The sequence below is a fragment of the Antechinus flavipes genome, chromosome 2 (assembly GCF_016432865.1).
Source record: "Antechinus flavipes isolate AdamAnt ecotype Samford, QLD, Australia chromosome 2, AdamAnt_v2, whole genome shotgun sequence".
NCBI classification, from domain to species: domain Eukaryota; kingdom Metazoa; phylum Chordata; class Mammalia; order Dasyuromorphia; family Dasyuridae; genus Antechinus; species Antechinus flavipes.
The window spans coordinates 119377383-119398702 of record NC_067399.1 but is presented as its reverse complement, the minus strand read 5'-3'; the positions used below and the strand labels follow the sequence as shown (position 1 = coordinate 119398702).

The 21320-nt window shown below is 37.1% G+C and overlaps 1 protein-coding gene across 1 annotated transcript; it reads left to right on the top strand.

Moving 5' to 3' along the window:
* The first annotated feature begins 253 nt into the window (after window positions 1–253).
* Window positions 254–19453, top strand: PROKR1 (prokineticin receptor 1). The gene is made up of 3 exons (XM_051975419.1): window positions 254–954; window positions 3620–4244; window positions 16036–19453. The coding sequence occupies exons 2-3, from the start codon at window positions 3772–3774 to the stop codon at window positions 16730–16732; spliced, it is 1170 nt and encodes a 389-aa protein (XP_051831379.1). The 5' UTR covers window positions 254–954; window positions 3620–3771; the 3' UTR covers window positions 16733–19453.
* The last annotated feature ends 1867 nt before the right edge of the window (window positions 19454–21320 follow it).

The following is a 21320-nucleotide window of genomic DNA, read 5'->3' as shown; positions in this document are numbered from 1 at the left end:
CAGCTTCACCTGTTAGGAAAACAAATTATCACAGCAGCAGAGGTTGACTACATCAGTAAGTTGTCTCTTGCTACACCATTTTAAGAAGTTGGGAGAGGGAATTTTCCAGACTAAGAATCTTCTAGTTCTTGACTTTGAACTAGAGCTAGAGTTTCTCTCGAGTTTCGAGAGCTCAATTCCCTCCTTTTCTCATTTTACACACGCTGCTCACCCCCGCTAGGATCTTTTCATCAATTGCATCTTAAGGGAAGTTGCTTAGGCTGAGACTTTCGTCCCCAAGGGTCGCCCCTGTGGATTTGCGCCCAAGCGCAGCTGCACAGAGACAGATTCAGCTGCAACATCGACAGACCCTTGACCCACAATTGGCCAGCTTCTGAAGAAGCTGAGAAGACGGGCAATGCTAGCTTTCTCCCTAGTGCCTGAGGATTCCTCGCACCAGCCTCAGCAGAGTAGACATCTTCTCTTTGGCCAGCCGACGCCGAGACTGGGGTTAGAGTGATAGGATCTTCCACTTGCTCCCTTCTTTGAGTGACCCCGATCTTCTTTCTTCTTCCCTGGTATCTCCTCTCCCAGATTGCAAGCAAGAGAGTGAATCATCAGTCCGCCAGGGGGAGCGCCGGCACCAAGCCCTGATGTGACCGGATCGCCTGGGTCCACTGAAGAGTGGAGAGGGTCCCTCCAATCTGCGGGCGCGGAGGGCGGAGCGCCAGTTATAGCAGAGATAGAAGAAAAACCCCAAGAGCCGGCACCGAGACCAGAAAGCGGGAGAAGGACAGGGGATCGGCTCTGCTGGCGCACCTTGAGTGAAGAAACCGGCCGTTTCCGCCTTGCGCCCCTCTCCCTTTTCAAGAAAAAGAAAAAAACAACAAGCCGACCCCCTCGCCCCTTTCCATTGCAGCCGCGTGGACCGTTCTAGGGGAAGAGAAGACGCCCAAAGAGCTTGATAGAATCCAGGTACCGCGGCTTCTCAGAACTGGGGGTGGCAGCAAGGGGACCAGGAGATTAGACAGCCTGGGGTCGTGGAGGGACTCTGATGAGGATGTAGGGCATCTTCGTGTCTCACTAGGAGAGCTTGGATTGCTTATGAATTTCCCTCTCTCCGTGTACTACACCCCGCAGTCTCTCTGGACTCCTCGAAAAAAGTAAGGTACAACTAGTTAAGAACTGTTAGCCAGCCTGGGAATTCTTGTATCATGGGGAACATCAGAGAATGAATGAGAAGGTTCTTCGGGAGGCTGAGAACTGTACCAGAAGGGAGCTGGCTACAACGTGGGTGCTGAAAACAGTCGCCCATTAGACTAGAGAGAAAGACTTTGGATGGAACTAGGGAAGGGAAGGGAAGAAACAGTGGGCAAATTCACATCCAAATGATTTTGATTACTTCCTCTGTTCTCTCACTTCCCCCCAAAAGTTTTCATTTCTCCCTGTCTTTAAAAGGTGAACTTAGACTTAGCTCTCTATTAGTAACTGTATAACGAAGTGTCTCTCTTTCCCATCTACATTCCACTATTAGCTTCAGACTGGCAGTAGCAATTGGAGAAACTAAGGTTGAGATTAAAATCCAAGAGTTCCTAACGAAAAGGGAATGCCACATATTGACATTTCATTCTTAGACTTAGAGCTCAGCTTGTTTAAAGGTACCTGAGGGAAGAGGGGCAGAATTGAGGACTTTACATAAAAACAGAACAGGCTTTGAAAGAGATTGAAGAAGTACATTGGACTACCTACTTAGAAGGGCTTACTGGTCTTACTCAGAGAAGGAAGAAGTGAAAGGCAATTGAGAGGATTTAAAATGCTGCTTCACAATAGGTCTGGTGCAGCTTGTCTCTTATCTTACCTTGCTCTCTTCTAGTCTTTCCTTTAGATCTGGGGCTCTTAGTCTATGATCCATGAATTTATTTTTGTAAATATTTTGACTACTGTATTTTTTGTAATTCATTCATTCTAAAATATGTTATGAATTTTAAAACATTATTCTGAGGAGTTCCCTAACCTTCACCAAACTGCCAATGGGGTTCATTGAACAAAAAAGGTTAAAAATCACTGCTTTAGGATCTCAGAAAATACCCATTCTTTGTAAATGACCCAACATGCCCAGTTTCTTGAATGTCCCTTTTTGGAATTGCTTCCTGTGCTGGAACTGTTGAACTTCTCTTTGGAATTCCTTCCCTTTCCCACCTCTTCCAAAAAGTTTTCTTGACCAGACTGCCCAGTAAGAGCTTCCTTCTAAAAATCAAAACCTCTCCTGGTTATTGGCTATCCAAATTCTGGGAAAAAAACTTAGAAACAGCCCCAACTATATTTTGAAGGTTTTAAATTAAGGAAGGAAGAAGTGGGGAGAGAAAGGGAATCGGTTAGTTGTTAGCTAGTTTTCTTTTTTTCCTTCCTAGTGAATCACTGGTTAATCCAACATCAACTGTTCAATATTTCTTAGAGTTCTTTCTGATCTAGAACACTACTTAAGGAGGGAGCTTGGAGACTTTTATGGGGAATACTGACACAAAACACTTTACTCAAGACACAGTTCATTTATGGTAGAATTCAATTTTCCTGACCCCTTCCCTGTTAAGGACTGTGTTATGACAATACTACCTTCTCCTTTTGGTTCACTGAGAACTAAATAATCGTTCACACAAGGTTCTCTTGAAAGGATGAAACTTTTTGTGAAAATTCTGTACTTCTCAATCTCATTGAAGAATATAGCACCAGGAGGGATCATAGAATCAGTACTCTAGGAAGTAACTGAGAGTAGACAAGAAGAATCCTTTGCTATACAGAAAAAGAATTCCTTTCTGAAGTACAGTGATTGGGTAAAGGACAGCAACTTCATTTTTTATATAGCCCCATCTTTAAAGAGTACAAATAATTCTATGGGCATTAATTCATCCTTCCTTTTTATATCCAAGAAAAGTTATTTGTTAAAGGCAGTTGTTTTGTAAATTGCCTGGGACTCAGAAAAAGTAAATGAATGGTCTAATGATATATAGCTAATCAGTGTAAGTATGGACACTGGATTTTGAGTCTATTTCTAAACTAAGATTACAAACAAGTAAAACTCAAAGAAGTGAGATGATATTTTCTTGTTCTCACTGGGATATATAGTGGCCTTTTTAAGCTATTGAAAAAGATCTGGTACTTTGGCAAAGGGAGATGACCTCTATGAGGAAACTAAACAAATTCTCAAAATGCCAAATTAGGCAGAATTTCTAAGGATTAATAGGCCTCCACTATCATCTTGCCATCTTCTACCTTTACCCTTGTTATTGAGGAAAAGTGTTTTTTTGTTAAAGCATATTATTCTGCACATATGTAAACATCAGGCCAGTGCCTAATTATTATTTGGAGTCATCCAACCAATGCTGAGTATCAGTTCACCCCCACATCTCTGTCACCAATTGGGTTGTTTCTAGCCAGCCCTGTTCCCCTTCATTTCCTTTTCTGTAATATTCTCTTGGGTTAAAACCTTGTAAGAATCCTTGTTTCAGAGTTCTGGCCCATAGCATTTTCCCAAGCAATAAACAATATGTTGGACTATACCCTGTACTAGCGTGGTAATGGTATAATTTATTAATATATAGTATTTGTTGCTTGTGTGTGTGTGTTTTTCTCTCTCTCAAAGGCCTAATATCTCCATTCCAATTATGTTGGGGAAAAGGTGGTGACCTGCTGTGCAAAAGCAAAGTACTTAGAAGCCCAACCCTTTGGTACTCTGGCCTTAGCTGAATTTTTTAGCTGTTGAGCTCTCACTACTTCCTGCCCACACTGACCACCATGGAATCTGAAGAGGGGAATACCACTGGTGAACACAACAATTTTGCAGCTATCTTCAACTCCCATCGAGATCGTGCTGCATCTTTCCCATTCAACTTTACCTACGGTGACTATGATCTGCCTCTTGATGAGGATGAGGATGTAACCAAGACCCGTACTTTCTTTGCTGCCAAGATTGTCATTGGTATAGCTCTAGTGGGCATCATGCTGGTCTGTGGCATTGGTAACTTTATTTTCATTGCTGCCCTGGCCCGATACAAAAAGCTGCGCAATCTCACCAACTTGCTCATTGCCAACCTGGCCATCTCTGACTTCTTGGTGGCCATTGTATGCTGTCCTTTTGAAATGGACTACTATGTGGTCCGCCAGCTCTCCTGGGAGCATGGCCACGTGCTCTGTGCCTCTGTCAACTATCTTCGAACTGTCTCCCTCTATGTCTCTACCAATGCCTTGCTGGCCATTGCTGTAGACAGGTAAGTATTAGACAAGATAGAGTAAGAAGATAGGGGCGGAAAAAAACATTGAAAGAGATGGTTTGGTGCCCCATATACTAGGTTCTGATAAGGACAGTGTCTCTACCCACTGTCCTTCATGTTAGCAAGAGCTGTGTTTCACAGCTGAGAATTCACAAGAAGAGGTGTTGTCTCTCATCTAGGACCTGGTGCGAGGTATCTATACTTCCTAGATGTTGCCAAGTCCTGACTTCCTCAGCTGTGTTCTGGCAAGAGGTACCTGTGTCTGCTAGATATTGTACCTGGCCTAGGTTCAGCTGCTGATTTGTGAGAGCAGTATTTTTAAATTCCCCTCACCTAATCTTAGATTGAGAAGAACAACTCTGAAATTCTATGATAACAGTTTTAAGGTTCAGTGGTGTATTCTAAGCAACAAAAAAGTCAAAAGAGACTTTTTGGTTATCAACTAGAGACATGCCCTTCTCCCCCACAAGTCAGTTCTTTGTTAAAAGCAAAATTTTAAAACAAGGTTACTGGATTTGTTTGCATAAAATCTGCACATATATTTGGGTATGTTCTTTTGCATAAATCTGCATGGTTATTTGCATATATTTGCATGCAGTCCTTCCAGAATTCTGTCTACAGCTATGTAAAGTGAAATTAATGAGAGCAGCCTATAACAACTATTATACATGCTATATTTATGCATTTCTTATGGTTTAATCACTTATGTACTAGGTGATTTTTTTATCATTTGAGCATAATCATTTTTAATACAATATAAGTAAAACTTTATTATGAAGTATTTTTCTATAGTATAGATTTAATTTAACTAAATCATTGTTACCTGTCCATCCATCCCTCTATATAATGGGATAATACAGTGTTGTCCTTTATTCCCTAGTACCAGAGTGGTGATAGAACTCCTTTCAATAAGGATCATAAAACTTAGAATTATAGAGATCTTAGAGACCTTCTTGTTTTTGAACCCAATGCTTATGAACATCATATTCCTTGAAAAATATACACTATAATTTTATAAGGTAAGGCCCTAGACACCTCAGATTATTCCTCTAAGCCAGAGAAAGGAATAAGAAAATCTAACTATTCCTAGGGAAATACAGTGTGTCCTCAGAGTTTTAGTTCATTTTAAATATTTTGTGACCCTGGCTATAAAGTTTAAAATTGGATAAAAACTTTGGGGAAAACCTGTCATATCATCTGACAGTCTCATTATAAAAACATAGGATCTTTCTCCTATCATTGGGACCTATGGATGACAGTTATTCTATAGCATACTAATAGTAATAATAACAGCTGTAATATAAACATAAATAGCATTAATATAACACATCATGCATGTATTATTTGATAAGAACAATTGTAAAGTGCTTAACATAGTCTCTGGCATATAGTAAATGCTAATATTTACTATTTTATTATAATTATTTCATGAAAGCTCTATAATTTTACAGATGATGAAACTAAGGAAGAAATTAAGTATTTAAGTGACTTAACAGGATTATATACATAGTAAATATCTGAAGCAGGATTTGAACTCAGGCCTTACTGACTCCAAATCCAACATTCTATGCAGTGTGTCACCTATTATTGGCAGTAATTAACCCCCTTCCCTCTCTCCCCCAATCTATAAAACTCTGCCATTTCCTTGACCTAATACTTTTCTCTGGCTAAGGTCATCCCATCTGAGCTTCTGAACCCTGATCCAATGTCAATTAATTATTGAAATTAGGAAAGCTGAAAGTGGGTTTGGGATATTGGGGTTGCTATTTACCCTCAGTTTTGAAAGTGAAAGTCCGCTCTCTTTACTTAGCAAAAAGGCTGTTTTGTGCCTCACTGAAATCTGCCAGTACCGTGAAAAAGCAGATTGGATTATTTCACTGTGACCTCTTGCTGGCACTACATCTTTTTCCTAGGCATGTGCTTAGCTGCTCTAAAATGTAGAAAACACATTTTTTTCTTGAAAAAAAAATCAGCAATATTTCTCTACCATAACTCTCAGCTTGTGTGCTCTAAAACAGCTCGCACTGGCAGGATACAAGGTTGAAGATTTGTTAACTTGAATGTAAAACATCTGTTCATTTTAGATAACATACATTTTCATTTCCCTTTAATTTAACCTTGTTTCTAAAAGCAAGTGGGAGACAAAAACTAAGACCCTCCTCTGCCCAGTATTTACTTATTGAATTTATATTCAATGCCTTTTTTCCCCATGGAACTCGAGTTATTGACCTAAGGGTTTTCAAGCCCACTACATTCTGTTCCCATGATCTCCTGCAGGGAGACTGTGGGACAAAGGAAGAGGTGGAGACAAAGAAGGCAGCCTAACATTTTAGAGAAAGATCACAAAAGCAAAATGGGAAGGGAAAATTTTTCAAATTTATCACTTTTGCTTGCTGGTACAGTTAGAGCACAGCCCCCAGCTTCTAACAGGATTAACTACAGAAAGAAACATATATTTCATTGCTTAAAATGGCTCAGTATTCTGTTCCATTGCAGGTAGTCACTTGGTATAGGAATAACAACTTAATAGAAAGTCAGGTGATGGGGGAAACCATTGATGTTACAAATCAGTAGAAAAGAATTGGGATTTAGATAATTTTTTCTCACCATGTAGTATAAAGTAAGTCTCAGTCTTTCTACTCCAACTTTTTTCCCTTCAGCTCTGCATTTCTAGTGCATTGCTGGCTAACTCCATTTAGCTCTCTTCCCCTGATTTCATACTCAACATGTCTTAAAGAAATAAGACTTCCTCTTGAGGCCAGTAATTGTGTTGTTTTTCTTCTTCATCTCATAAGCACCAAGCATAGTGGCTGCCACATAGTAGGCACTTTAAAAGGCTGAATTGAGTTGAATAACAGCTCAACCTTCCATGGTATTTTTCAGATTTATAAAGGACTTTTTTTTTTCCCACAATAGTCTTGTGAGGGAGGTTACGCAAATATTATTGTTTCCACTTTCAAAATGGGACTCAGAAGTTTTACTCATTTCAAATTGCATCTTCTGTGCCTGATTTGATTCTATTATATGGAGCAAATTACAATAGGCCAATTCTCTCTTGTCACCAGTCAACACAGTTAATAAGTGTCAGAGCCAATATTTGAATTCTTATATTTTGATTTTCAAATCCAGCATCATTTCCATTGTATCATATTATCTAAAGCTGAATTTGTCATTTTTCCTTAACAAAATAAAAAATAAATAAAAAATGACTTCCTTTCTGGACTACTAGTTGCTCTCCAAGGTAGTACAGACTAGTCTCTTAGTCACCATATTCAACATCTTAGTTTCATCATTTGCCTTATACTCCCTTTCTTCTTTCTACATTGGCAGTAACCAACTCACATTGGTTCTTCCTTTACAATATCTACCATTTTTTTCAAATTCCTACTACCACCAATTTAATCTAGGATATCATCCTCTTAGACCTGTAATTTTCTAGGAGTTTCTTATCTGGTTTCCAAGTATTCAATCTCTACCTTGCTTCAGTTATTGTTATTAAAACACTCTTTTATGCATTCCCTTTCCCTAGTCCCTGTTCAGTAATTTCTTACCACTTATGAATAAAGTCCAAACTCATTCACCTAATATTCAATACTCTCTTCAACTTTTCTATAACCAAAGAGACCTATTCATTGTCTCTTGCACACACAATTCATATTTCTGGCTCATTGTCTTTCTTCATGCTGTTTCCTTTATTTGAACCATGGCTCTGCCACTTACTACCTTTGTAACTTTGAACAAAATATTTATCCTCTTTGGGACTCAGTTTACTCATTTGCAAAAGAGAGGGATGCACTAGATGATTCTTAAGGTCTCAATAGTTCTCTGTTCAGAATGTACCCTCTGCTTGTTTCTGATGATCTAATATTCAATTAATCCTACAAAGCCGAGATCATGTTTCACTTTCTCTATGAACTACCACTCTTGTGATCTCCTCTAGCATTCATATTTGTACCAGCCATGATAATTAGCTTATATTATGGCTTTTAACATGTCTGTCCTGTTTCTTCAACAAGATTCCAACTTCCCAAGGGAACAATTTTTCCCTTATAAATATGGCTATTTTACTCTAGGAGTTTATAATTCATTGTGGGATTGTGTGTGGCAGAGGACAGAATAAATGTGCATACACACAAATACACATCCATATCATATATATACATACACATACATACAAACACATATATGTCTATATCTAAATAGCTATCTATACATAGAGAGATCTAGCTATATAGACATATGAAACAATTAAATGTTAATCTACTCAGAACTTGTGACCTGAATACACATAGTAGGTGCTTAGCAAATACTTATCAGTAAGCCATGATGATAAGGTACTTATTCTGCATACCTAGGTAATTAGGTGGTACTAGATAGAACACTAGACTTTAAGTTAGGAAGATCTGCATTCTAATCTTAGCTCAGAAATGACTGGGTGTGTGATCCTGGGCACTCTGACTTAGTTTCTTCATTTTTAAATGAGAATAATAATAGTATCTATTTCACAGTGTTGTTGAGTGGGATAAAATGAGATAATAGTTGTAAAGTATTCTCTAAACCTTAAAGAGTTAAATAAATATTGTTGTTGTTACTTTGGGCCCCAAACTGTTCTAGTTACTGATAGCAAGAGTGAGAGGATTACTTATAAAAGATTTATAAGACATAGCTATTTTTCTCAAGGGGTTTATAATCCAACAGAGATGTATATGGCAGGGAAGTATAGAATAAATGTGTGTACATACATATACAAAACATAATACATAAACACATACATATACATATTACATATATGCATTATATATTATGTATATACATACACACATATATAAATAGATATACATAGCCTATATCTAAAAAGGTATATCTGTTTATATAGATAGAGCTACATAGATATAGATATGTGAAACAAGTAAATCTTAATCTATCCAATGCTTAGCAAAGTGCTGACATTTAATCAATGCTATTTCATTTGATTATAATTCAGAGAAAAGGAAGATCAGAATATCTAAAGTAATCAGGGAAGGCTTGGGGAAGAGGTAAATCATAAACTGGCCTTAGAAGAATGTATAGGATCTCAATGAACAAAAAGAAGGAGAACAGAAATTTCAGGAGGAATTTAACAAAGGTCTTGACAGCAATGAGCTTAGTATGTACCAGAGATAGTGAGAAGACTTATTTGACTGGAATAGAGAATTGCTATTGGGGAATAGTAGGATAACAAGCTGGTGGATTAAAAAGGTCCACGTTGAAAAGGGATTTTTGGAAGAAAAGCTAAAGAGAATTAACAGAATCATTGTGATTGGGAAGTACCTCAAAGATAATTTAGTTCTCATGGAGAGGAAATATGGATTGTTGCTACTGCTGCTATTATCCCTTGCATTGTATCCCTACTGTTCTAACACATAGTTCCTTACAGAGTAGGAAATTCTTAATTTGGGGTGCAAATACCCTCAGGGGATATAAGATGTTTGTCAAAAGATATTACTTAAATAATATTAAATAACTATTATCCTATTAAAATTTATCTTTTTTCTTTATCTCATATATCTATGCTAGTTAAACATTAGATTTTATTTCTTTCCATATTAATTAGTAGTATGAGAAAATTAACCAAAAGTCAAGAGGTATGAAAAAGGATGTAAATTACAACTCCAACAGGGACTTGCATTATTGAGACCACCTACAGAATGGCAAAGATAAAACTTTTTGATACAGGGAATTTGCACTCTTTTTTGTCAGTTTATCCAGAACATGCCAGGGTAATAAATGAGTTAGTTTCTGACTGATTTCAGGAAGCAGAGAGCTGGGAATGATGGCTCTCTGGTCCTATTTCCATTGGCCTTCATGGATCATCTGGTTACTGCTACAATAAAGATTGACAGGTATGTATGGTGTTGACTTCATTTAGTACTCAGAAAAAAAAAAACAGTTTTCTGATTCATCTGCTGGCTTGCCTTCATCTCACCTTGATTACTTGGGATTTTGCTCACTCAGTCTTTCTTTCTTTGAAATATCAGCAATAAGTGGATTGAGAGATGAGTCACTGATGCTGCCTACAGTTAGCTGACTGGGCATTGGGCAAGCTGGTGGCAGATACATAGAAAATATTAATCTGCTGATTGAAGTATTCCTTCTTAGACCATTAATGCAGAGAGAAATGGATTGGGATGAGAAATACAAATAAGAAGAAGTGTCATTCACTCAACAAGTATTGATTAAAAGGTTTCTGTATGTCCAGGTTTGTGAGGATCATTGTAAATGATCTTAGAGAAGGAACAATTAGAATGTAGTCAATGTATCAATTTCTAGAAAAAAACATCGAGACTGTAGAATCCTCTCTCCTATCCAATTTCTTGTCTAACTTCTAATCTCATACTTTTTTCCCCTAACTCCTTCCTAAAAACTTTAAGGGATTCTTCCTTCTTCACCATAGAATACTTATTCAATGCACAAAGGATGGAAAGAATTCTAGAACCATAGAATATTAGAATTGGAAATGCCCTTCCAGATCATCAAGCCAAATCTCTTCATCTTACAGATGTCCCAATGTCATGCTACTTATAAGTGGTAGAGCCATAGCACTTGACAGTGATCTTTCCACCACTTTATGCACTCTCCTAATCAATGAATTCCTTTTATTCAGAGTGAGCTGGGCTAAAAATTGTTTTCCAGCTGAGCCAAAGAGACTCAGGGTTATAAGACATTCTTCCCTTTGAGTCTGGGTTCTCTCAATCCTTGAGAACAAAATTCAGACGTTCCTACTTTAAGCATTGACAATAAGCTGTGCAAAGCATACCATAACACATGAACTGAGACTTAGGGTTACCTCTGTCTCCAAGGGTTAGGGCAATCAGGACCCCTCCCCTCTCCATCAACATCCCCTTCCCAATTCAATCTGGTCCTTTCCCTTCATCTTGGAGCAGACAAGAAGAGCTCAGAAAAAGTGTTACTTTTTTTTTCAATGGGAATAGTCTATCAAAGCTGCACTACTGATTTCATATACAACTAGGGTAGATATACAGTGATCATAGAAAATTGAAAAATAAAGGGATATTCAGGGTGGGATGATTTTCTAGAGACCAGTTCTCAAAATTACCAGTTTTAAAATGAAAATGAATCCAGCAAATTTTAGCAAAGTCATTTCCCTTTTCTTGGTCTCAGTTTCCTCATTTGTAAAAGAAAGAGGTTGGATCTCTTCTGCGTCCTTCACAACTTTATAACTATAACTCTATGATTTCTAAGGTTCTTCAAGTTCTAATTCCTTTTAGCCAAGTCTTGAAAGTAGAGGTTTTGCCAATGAATTCAGTGAAATAAAATAGCAACTTAGGCATTAAAAGTTCTACTGAATTACATTTTTGTACCCCAAGGGGATTGAATTATCAAATAAATAACTTGAAATCCCTTATGAAATATCCTAAAGAATTAGATGCTATTGGGTAGGAAAGAAGAGACCCAAAGTGCTGACTACTAAAACATAAATATGGAAATTCTCTTTGACTAGGTTGCCATTTATGCTTAATATGGTGGAGCCAAATTGTAATAAAAAGCCATAAACTCCTACGTTCCCATCATGAGCAGCAATAGCTTTGGAGCACTCATTGCTGTAGACAGCTGTGTCCTGTTAACATCATGGTCTTTGCAAGAGGACCCTTACTTAGTGATGAAAAGATTGTTAGCACACTTCACACCACACTAATCCTTATGTAAGTCCCTTTGTGACACTTTTATACACATCCAAGTAGCATTGATAGGCTTGGCAATGAGTTCCATTGGGGGGGCTGAACTTTGGCTAGAGAATTCCAGCAGCCACCCTGAATAATAATGCAGCCATCTGGGGTAAATAGTGGGTGGGATTTGATCCAATTTTATCTAGCATCTTCAGAGAGCTAAAGAGGGAGGGATTGCAATTGAGTAAAATCTTTATCTGGATAGATAGATAGATAGATAGATAGATGATAGATAGATAGTTTATTAAGGGCTGACTATACATCAAACATTGGTGATTAAAATACAAGCAAACAAGGTAGTTCTTGCTCTCCAGGAGATGATATTCTAATGAGAGAAAACAAAACATGAGAAGGAACTGGAAGATGGAGATGATACATAAACAGCATTATATAAACCCTTGGGACCCAGCAAAATAAAGTCAAAGTTGGCCCATCAAAGCTAAGGATCCAAGGAGAGGCATTTGGGTTGAAGGTAACACTAAAGGTAACATAGTATGGAGTGATTTGGAAAGTGTTCTATTGGATGCTTCTGTCAGAACTGGTGGGAAGAAGGAAGGAAAACAAGCTAAGAGAAAACTAACAACAACATTGCCTAGGGAAAAACAAGTTGTAATCATCCAATTTTCTCCATAAACAAATAGTGCTATGAAGTTTGTTGTACAGGTAATATAAATGCTAAGACTAAGTTTATGTTGTATTCCTTTGACAATGAAAAAAATTAAGTTTTATAGAGCTATATAGTTATATAGAAGAAAGCATAAGAAGCCCTCTTTGTTTGGATGACAAAGAAAAGGCAGGACTACCCAGTTAAATGTTTTATTTCTCTTTTCTCTGCTAAGGAGAATTCTTTCTGTCCTTGAAATAACAGTTTGAGATCTCTAGTCTTCTGCCTTATTTTCTTCATGCTTCTTTTAACTGATAAGTTCTGATTTTGTAAGTACATGTTCAATGCCAAGGTTTAATAGTGTTTGTTCTCCAACCTCCACAGTCTTCCCCTTTCAATTGAACATCTTATACATATAGCAATTCTTATATTTCCCCCATCACAGGATACATGAATTCTTTATAAAAGGGACCTTAGGGTCCAACTCATGTATAAAAAGAATTGCCATTGTTAACATCCTCAACAAGTGCTCATCCATTTGAAGATCTCCAGTGAAGGAGCAATGACTTCTTACCAATTCTACTTTGGCATAGTTCTGGTTGTCTGGAAGTTTTTTTCTGGATAGCAAGCCAAAATGTCTTCTTTCTGAAATTCTGGAGCTAAAGAAAATGGTTCCAATCCATCTTTCACATGATAGTTCTTCAAATACTTAGTTTTGCCACATAAGACTCTTTTTCTTTATCATGTTAAAAAACCCAAATCCTTTTTAATAAATTTCTATATGATATAGACTCAAGACTGTACTGGTTGTCCTCTTCTTGAAACTCTCAAGTTTATCAATAGCCTTCTTAAACTGTCATACCTGGAATTGAACATAATATTCCATATATGGACTGATATGAAGAGACACTATTACTTCTGTAATCCTAGAAAAGATGAATCCAAGATAGCATTAGAATTTTTTACTGCCACAACCTACTTCTGGCTTATAATTAGTTGGCATTCCAGTAAAACCTTGAGATCTTTTTCAACCAAACTTCTAGTTAAACTTTCCCCATTCACTACTTCTTGATTTTTTAAAACTCAAATGTAAAATTTTGCATTTATCCAAATTACATCTTCTTAGATTTAGTCCAATACTTTAGTCTCTCAAGATGTTTTTGGTTCCTGAATATCATCTATTGTATTAACTAGACCTCTCAACTTTGCATCTTTTGCAAACTTGATAAGCCTACCATCTATGCCTTTATTCACATCATTGTTGAATATTAAATAACTCAGAGCCAAATGCGGCTCACTGGGTTACTTCAATGAATACCTGTCAAAATGGCATTGAACATTCATTGCCAACCATTCAACCAACCCTCAATCTATTGATTTTTATTATCACCTAACCCCCATCTCTTCATCTCTCCACAAGAATAACATGAGATATTTCATCAAATGATTCACTAAAATCTAGGCAAACTCAAGCTTCAAAATAATAGGTTGCAACTCAAAAAAGGAAATGAAGTTAGTCTGGCATAACTTGTCTTTGATGGTTATCTATTTTTAAGTTTTCCTAGTATTTGAAGTTATTTCCTGGTTTGTAGTTTGCAGGTTTTGTTCTCTCCCCCATTTTTTGGAAATCAGTAAAAATTTTGCCCTTTTCCAGGTGTGCAGTACTTTTCACATTCTCTACAAATGTTCATATTTCACTGACAATGGTTCATTAGTCACATCTGCCAAATGTGCTCAGATCTGAGAGAAGATATAGTGTATTTGGATCAAGTAACTTGAATTTATTAAAAATAAGTAGTTGTGCTCTTACTATCTCTTCACTTATCTTGGGTAAGTATTTGTTCTTAATTATTTTTGTTTTTTTATTTCAAGGACAGAAAGAATTCTTAGCAGAGAAAAGAGAAATAAAACATTTGGCTGGGTAGTTTTGTCTTTTCTTTGTCATCCAAACAAGGAGGCTTCTTATTCTTTCTTCAATATTCTTTCCCCCTATAAAGCTTAATTTTTTTCATTGTCATTAACTTTTCTTGCCAGTCTCAATTCATTCTTCCAGAGCACAAGAGGATTGTATATACTATAACTCTGGATTCTCTCCAGGAAGAAATCCCTTTTTGCACATAAATGAGCTCATTTCCTCCCCAAAGTGCTATTTTTTTTTTGTCTGGATTACTTTAGGAAAAAGCAGTGTTCTTCAGGAAAAAAGACAACAAAGAATTCTTATTCTTATCCAAATCAAAATAATAGAAACCAGGTATAGTTCACTGGTGGAAAGAGGACAAGAGAAAAATCAAGAAGCCTGAGTTCCAGTCTCTGCTCTTCACCTTGACTCATTATCATAAATCTTTTCTTTGATATAGTTTCTCCAACTGTAATGGATATTTGCGAGAGGAGAATGAGGTAAATAGGGAGGCAGCATAGTGCAGAGGAAAGAATAATGGATTTGAAGTCAGAGAATATGATGACTTCAACTCTTGGCTATGTCCCTTGCTTCCTCTTTGATCTTGGTTTAAAGTTACTTAAAGTCACTGAGACTCAATATTCTAAATTATAAAATGGGGGTTAAATGAATTGTGTCAAAGGTCTGTCCTGCCTCTGAATCTTTGATTCTATTGAATAGCTATATACCCTCTTCCTTTTCCTCATTCATCTTCTAAGTGTGAAAGGAATAATATCTCTTTCTAGTGCTGTCCTAGAAAGGCGTGATTAATTCTTACAACTGCTCTGTGAATTACTGACAATCCTACTTTTGAAGTACAAATAAATCTCAATATATATCTACAGAAATACTGTTAGGATAATAGATTTAACCCTGGAAGGGATCTTAAAGCTCATCTAACCCAACTGTTAGGAGGGAGAAAAGGAGGGAAACTGATTAATGGCTACCTAGAGAGGTGAAATAATTCAATCAAAGTCTGACAGATGGCAAAGCTCAGATTCATGTTTAGGTGTCCGACCCACAAACTGAACATTCCTTCTTCCAATTGCACCACACACAGAGTCTTAAATTCAGAGATTGAGAGGCTGGGTATTTATTTTTGTTTCTTTAATACTTTAAAAAAAATTGGGTTTTCACACATGTGGGTACTTCTGCTATTGATGCAGATTGCAACTCCTTAAAAAAATGGCTGGTGACTTACCATGGCAAAAAACAATCCATCATCTAGTGGGCTATTTCTTAGATACAGATACCTCCAAGTCTAGCTGGAATAGTCCTTGAACAAGGATTCTGGGACCATTTGTGAAGATTTCCCAGGTTGGCAGAATCTTCTACGATCTGTATTCCACTGGCAGAATAATCTTCAAATAGCTAGAGTTGTGACTTCTACCCATATTAAGCCTCAGAGGACTTAGGTAGAAGACACCAATAACTCTTTCACTCCTAATAACAGTGTTTTAAATTAGAATAATATCAAATGCATAATCTTAATTATTGTTGTGACTATTTCCCCTCCTCCAGATATCTGGCTATTGTTCATCCCCTGAAGCCACGGATGAATTATCAAACCGCCACCTTTCTGATAGCATTGGTCTGGATTGTATCCATTCTTATTGCCATCCCATCAGCTTACTTTGCAACAGAGACCGTCCTCTTCATTGTCAAAAGTCAGGAGAAAATTTTCTGTGGCCAGATCTGGCCGGTGGATCAGCAAATATACTACAAATCCTACTTCTTATTCATCTTCGGCATTGAGTTTGTAGGACCTGTGATCACCATGACCCTGTGCTATGCCAGGATCTCCCGAGAACTCTGGTTTAAGGCTGTCCCTGGTTTCCAGACAGAGCAGATCCGGAAACGTCTCCGCTGCCGAAGGAAGACAGTCCTGGTGCTCATGTGTATCCTGACCGCCTATGTGATCTGCTGGGCTCCTTTTTATGGCTTCACCATTGTCCGGGACTTCTTTCCTACTGTGTTTGTGAAGGAGAAGCACTATCTTACAGCTTTCTATATTGTTGAATGCATTGCCATGAGCAATAGCATGATCAATACTGTGTGCTTTGTCACTGTCAAAAACAACACTATGAAATACTTCAAGAAGATCATGCTGCTTCGCTGGAGGTCTTCATACAATGGGAGCAAGTCTAGTGCAGATGTTGACCTCAAGACCAGTGGTATGCCTGTTACAGAAGAGGTGGACTGTATCAGATTAAAGTAATCTATTGGATCTTTAAAAAGAAATAAAACATCCTTTAAGGGGTAAGGTATCAGAGGTAAAGAGTATGTTATTAGATGAGAGTTACCAACGGAATCATGGCTCAAATATTTTGTGATAAGACAAGTACATTGATGCAGTCTAGGATCTCACGATTTGATAGATGAGCAGATATCATCATGCTCATATTTATTGAGCACTTACTGTATATAAAATAGTATGTTAGGTTCTAGGGATATAAACTTGTGTCCAGAATGTATCAAGAGAAGAATAAAAATATAAATTAAATCAAAACATTCTTAAACAAGACAGCATTGCATGAAGCATTGAAGAACTGAGCTGGGATTAAAGAAGATCTGGATCCAAATCCTACTTTCAACATTTAGTTGTATAATCCTGGCCAAATCATTTAGCTTTTATAAACTACAAGCACATTTTCTGGATTTTACTAATAAGCTATTAATAATAGTAATCTGTGCCAATGGAGGAAATTTACATACTGCAATTTCTTTACCCTGGCAAAAATCACAGATTTCTTCTTGTATTTGAATATGAACAATAAAGTGTTAGTTTCTTGGACAGAGCAGTGACAAGCAAGTAGTCATGTTGGTGAGCACAGAAAGGTAAATGCATTTCTTAAGTTTTAGGTCCTGCTTCTGACTCCCAGGACTACTGTCCAAATATTGACATGGATCTTCTCTGACATTACTCCTGGTCATGAATTGTTCAGGTGCCAAATCCTGTGCTATCAGGGACAAAGAACATAAAGTGTTTGGAAATGAAGGTGGTACATTATGGGGGAGACCTTCAGACTCTCAGCCTTTTGTATTCTTGTACCTCTTGTGAGTTCTAGAACATACTCCATGCTGGAGATGACAGAGGATAAGAGGGCTTTTTCAAAAGGGTTCAACTTACTATAGGCAACTTTTTTACGTGGTATGATATGAAGAGCAAAAAGAAAGCTTCTCATAGTTCTCTTCATGTCAGAAGTTCCACCATTCATGATTCATAGGCTATCTCTCTCTCAGTGAACATCTTTTGAAATGTAAGTATTCCTGAAAGGGGATGAAATGAATGAATCCAGCTCACCTGAACATGGCAGAGACTGGAAGATTTGGGATAACATTGGACATCTGTTGGTAAGAAAAATTTAAAAGATATGGACTTCCTTATTACAGCTAAATAAGAGAGATCTATTATCCTTAGGTAGCTTCTTTGGACAAAGGAAGACTCCAGTCCAAATACTACCACCTCCAATCTTTCTTCATTGTTCTTTGTGTGAGCTACTCCATTGTTCTCTTAGAGGTTAGCTGACATCCTGGTGAAAGAGATCAAGGTCGGTGAAGCAATTAGGAGCAAATGATCTCATCCATTTGGCTCAGTGACCTCTGCAACAGCAGCAGGATTTCAGACATAAGTTGTTGATGAGCTTCTCCATGTTTGGAAAGTGCAATGGCATAACAAACAACATGATAGACTTGGGGCCAGGGAATTTTGATACTGGCTATGTCACCATGAACAAGTTACAACCTCATCAAGCCTCAGTTTCCTCATTTGTAAAAAGGGATCAAGTTTCTCGCACTGTCTACCTCACAGAATTTCTGTGAGGAAAACAAGATTAATATGACTTCTTGTTATATGAGTTCTTCCAAGACTGCATGTTCTTAGAACTCTATCAGTTATCATCTCTGGTTATGCTTTTCTTATTCCATGTGCATATGTCTCTCTAGAAGGACTTCATTTTCTTATTGGCCATTGGTATACATAAAAGTTCGGGCTTACTGGGAAATAAGTCTGTGGAAATTATAAAAGGCATGGGTGGGGTGAGGGTTTTATCCTTTTCCAATACAAATGTTCTTTTCTGCAGTGAATTTTCAAACTCTGACCAATTTCTTCCCACCATGCAGCATTCTCAGCTCCATTCCCCAGCCAAAGTATCCTCAAAGGATGCAAAGAACTTTAAATAGTCGTCTAGGAAAAACATAACTTGGAACACACCAAATCACACAATACATTCAAATGCCAAGAAATTAAGTCTAGGATTATCTGGGATGTTATTTGAGTTTTGCTTTTTAGAAAGTAGTAGGATCCATGCCATTGCCTTCTCTCCATTAGCAAGGATAATTGAGAGTTGGCTATATTAAATCTGAAGCTTTTTAGATAATACTATAGTTCTCCCCCATTGTTGTTATGAAATCTTTCCCTTCCCTCTCATAGTACTAGGAACATTTGCAATTATAAGAGGATGGAGTGTTAGAACTGGAGTCAGAAAGACCTGTTTTTTTTTCTGCCCCAGACCTAAGCCATATGACTCTGGATAAGTCACTTAACTTCTAAGTCTCAGTTTCTTCATCTTTAAAATGGGGGTGATGAGTCAGTTGTTGTAAAAATAAAATGAGATAATGTATAAACAGTGTTTTGGGAACCATAACTCTATATAAATGTCACTTACAGTTATCATCATTAAGGTTGTTGTTAAATATTGTCCATTTATGGTATTCTGGGAAATGTAAATTTTGTGTTGTTACCAAGTAAAACAATGGATATGGAAAACTGACCATACTATTCATGGATATCCTTCTCTTTCCTCCCCAAAAATTGTTTTACTGTGTCTATATACTTGGGCATAAATGTTGTATAAATAATCCGAGCAACTCTGCTTTTGACAGGAAATGTACAAGGCTTTGCCTGTATAAAGTACTTAAATAAATATTTGTCAAATTATATGAATTAGTGAATTGTTGCTTGCAAATATCAAAGCTGTCTCATAATCACACACTTATATTTACTTTTTTCCAGCATCTTAGCTAAAACTCTTTATTTTTCTCATAATGTCATGCCAGGCACTTGGTAGGTACTTAATAAATGCTTACTGGTTGATAGAGAAGTCAAATGATTTGCCCAACATTACATAAATATTAAAAAAGCTGTGTGGAGATCCAGGTTCAGCTTTTTCCTTTACTTTAAGAAACAAAGACTTTCATAAGTCACTTAGAGGAGTATGTGGCACAGTGAATGACCAGCCTAGAGTCAGGGAGACTCATCTTCTGAGTTCATATCTAGCCTCTGACACGTACTATTTGCCTCAGTTTCCTCATCTGTAAAATAAGCTGGAGAAGGCAATGACAAACCACTCTAGTATCATTGCTAAGCAAACCTCAAAAGAAATCATGAACAATTAAACATGATTGAACAATAATATTATTTTTCTATATTGACTCACATCAGCAAAGAATGACATTTAGAAAAGTTGAGCAAATTCCTCATTCCTCACAAGATAAAAAATATACATTATGAAACCTTTTTTTAAATTAAAAGATGGGCTATTATTTACATAATTTTAAACAAATTACTTCAGAAACTGAAGAGGCTGAAAGATAATACAATCACATCTGTAAGATCCTCAAGTATGAAAAGAATCCCATACTAACTAAATATGAAGGCTAAAGAATTGATGAAATAATTAGAAAACTAGAAATGAATTTTGTGGTGATCTTTTTCTTCTTTAAAATATAATAATGATGGTTCTCTCTGGGAGAGAGAGCAGGTTTCTCAGGGAGGTTTTCTTGGAGGCAGCCTTAGTTTCAGTTAAGAGTAAATAATCACCCAAAACACAGCCAGGTGATAAAAGTTCAGATCTTTTATTGTCTCCAATATAGCTCGGTTAGCTTAGAGGCCTATTTCTCTGCTTGGTTCCAAGAGCTCCCTCCGAATGTCTTTAAATCCAAAGGTTTATTCTTCAGTCCTCCAGCCAGCCAAGTGGAAAATGAAATGAATCTCTCTTGCCTCGGAGAGAAGGCTTTGTCCTTTGCTTCTGCCTCTGCTTTCTTCAGCCTCCAATCCAGCTCCAAGTTGAATCTGTCTTGCCTCTGAGAGAGGGCTTCTGGCTCTCAATCTCCCAAAGTGCTCTGTGTCTGCATCAGAGTGCTCCTCTCCGATCTCTTTATAAATTTTATAAATGAGGCCTTTATCAGAAACATTGACTGTAAAAATTACAAAATTTTCTTTCCTTTGAATTTTGGTTGTGTTACTTTTCTTCGTGTAAAATTTTTAATTTTACTCTCTTGCGCCACCAGCCAGCCAAGTGGAAAATATTGGAATGAATCTCTCTTCACTGGGCTTATATATGGCTCCACTGAGAGAATGGGATTATGGGTTTTCTCTCATAGTGCTCTCTGACCCTAAGAACTTCAAGGGAGGTGTGAATTCACAAAATTACAAAGTTTACTTTGTGAATCTCCCATACTTGTGAATTCCAATGAGTAAAGGTGTAAACACAAGCATTGTATTAATTAGTTCTACTTAGTACCTTGTTTCAGGTTCTGGCCCAAAACATCAACTCTAATGAGTTAGCAGTTTGTAAAGATTCCAACAGAATTTCAGTTCTTAGATAATATAATGATTTTGTAGTTTGTATCTCCAAATCAGCTCATTTCTCCTTTTATAGATTTAAACACTATAGAATCACAGGATTACATGGAAAAATAATAGTTAACATTTGCAAAGTACTATAAATGTATATATATGTATGTAAATATATGTATACACACACACACACACACACACACCTTTTATTCTTTGTAACAACCCT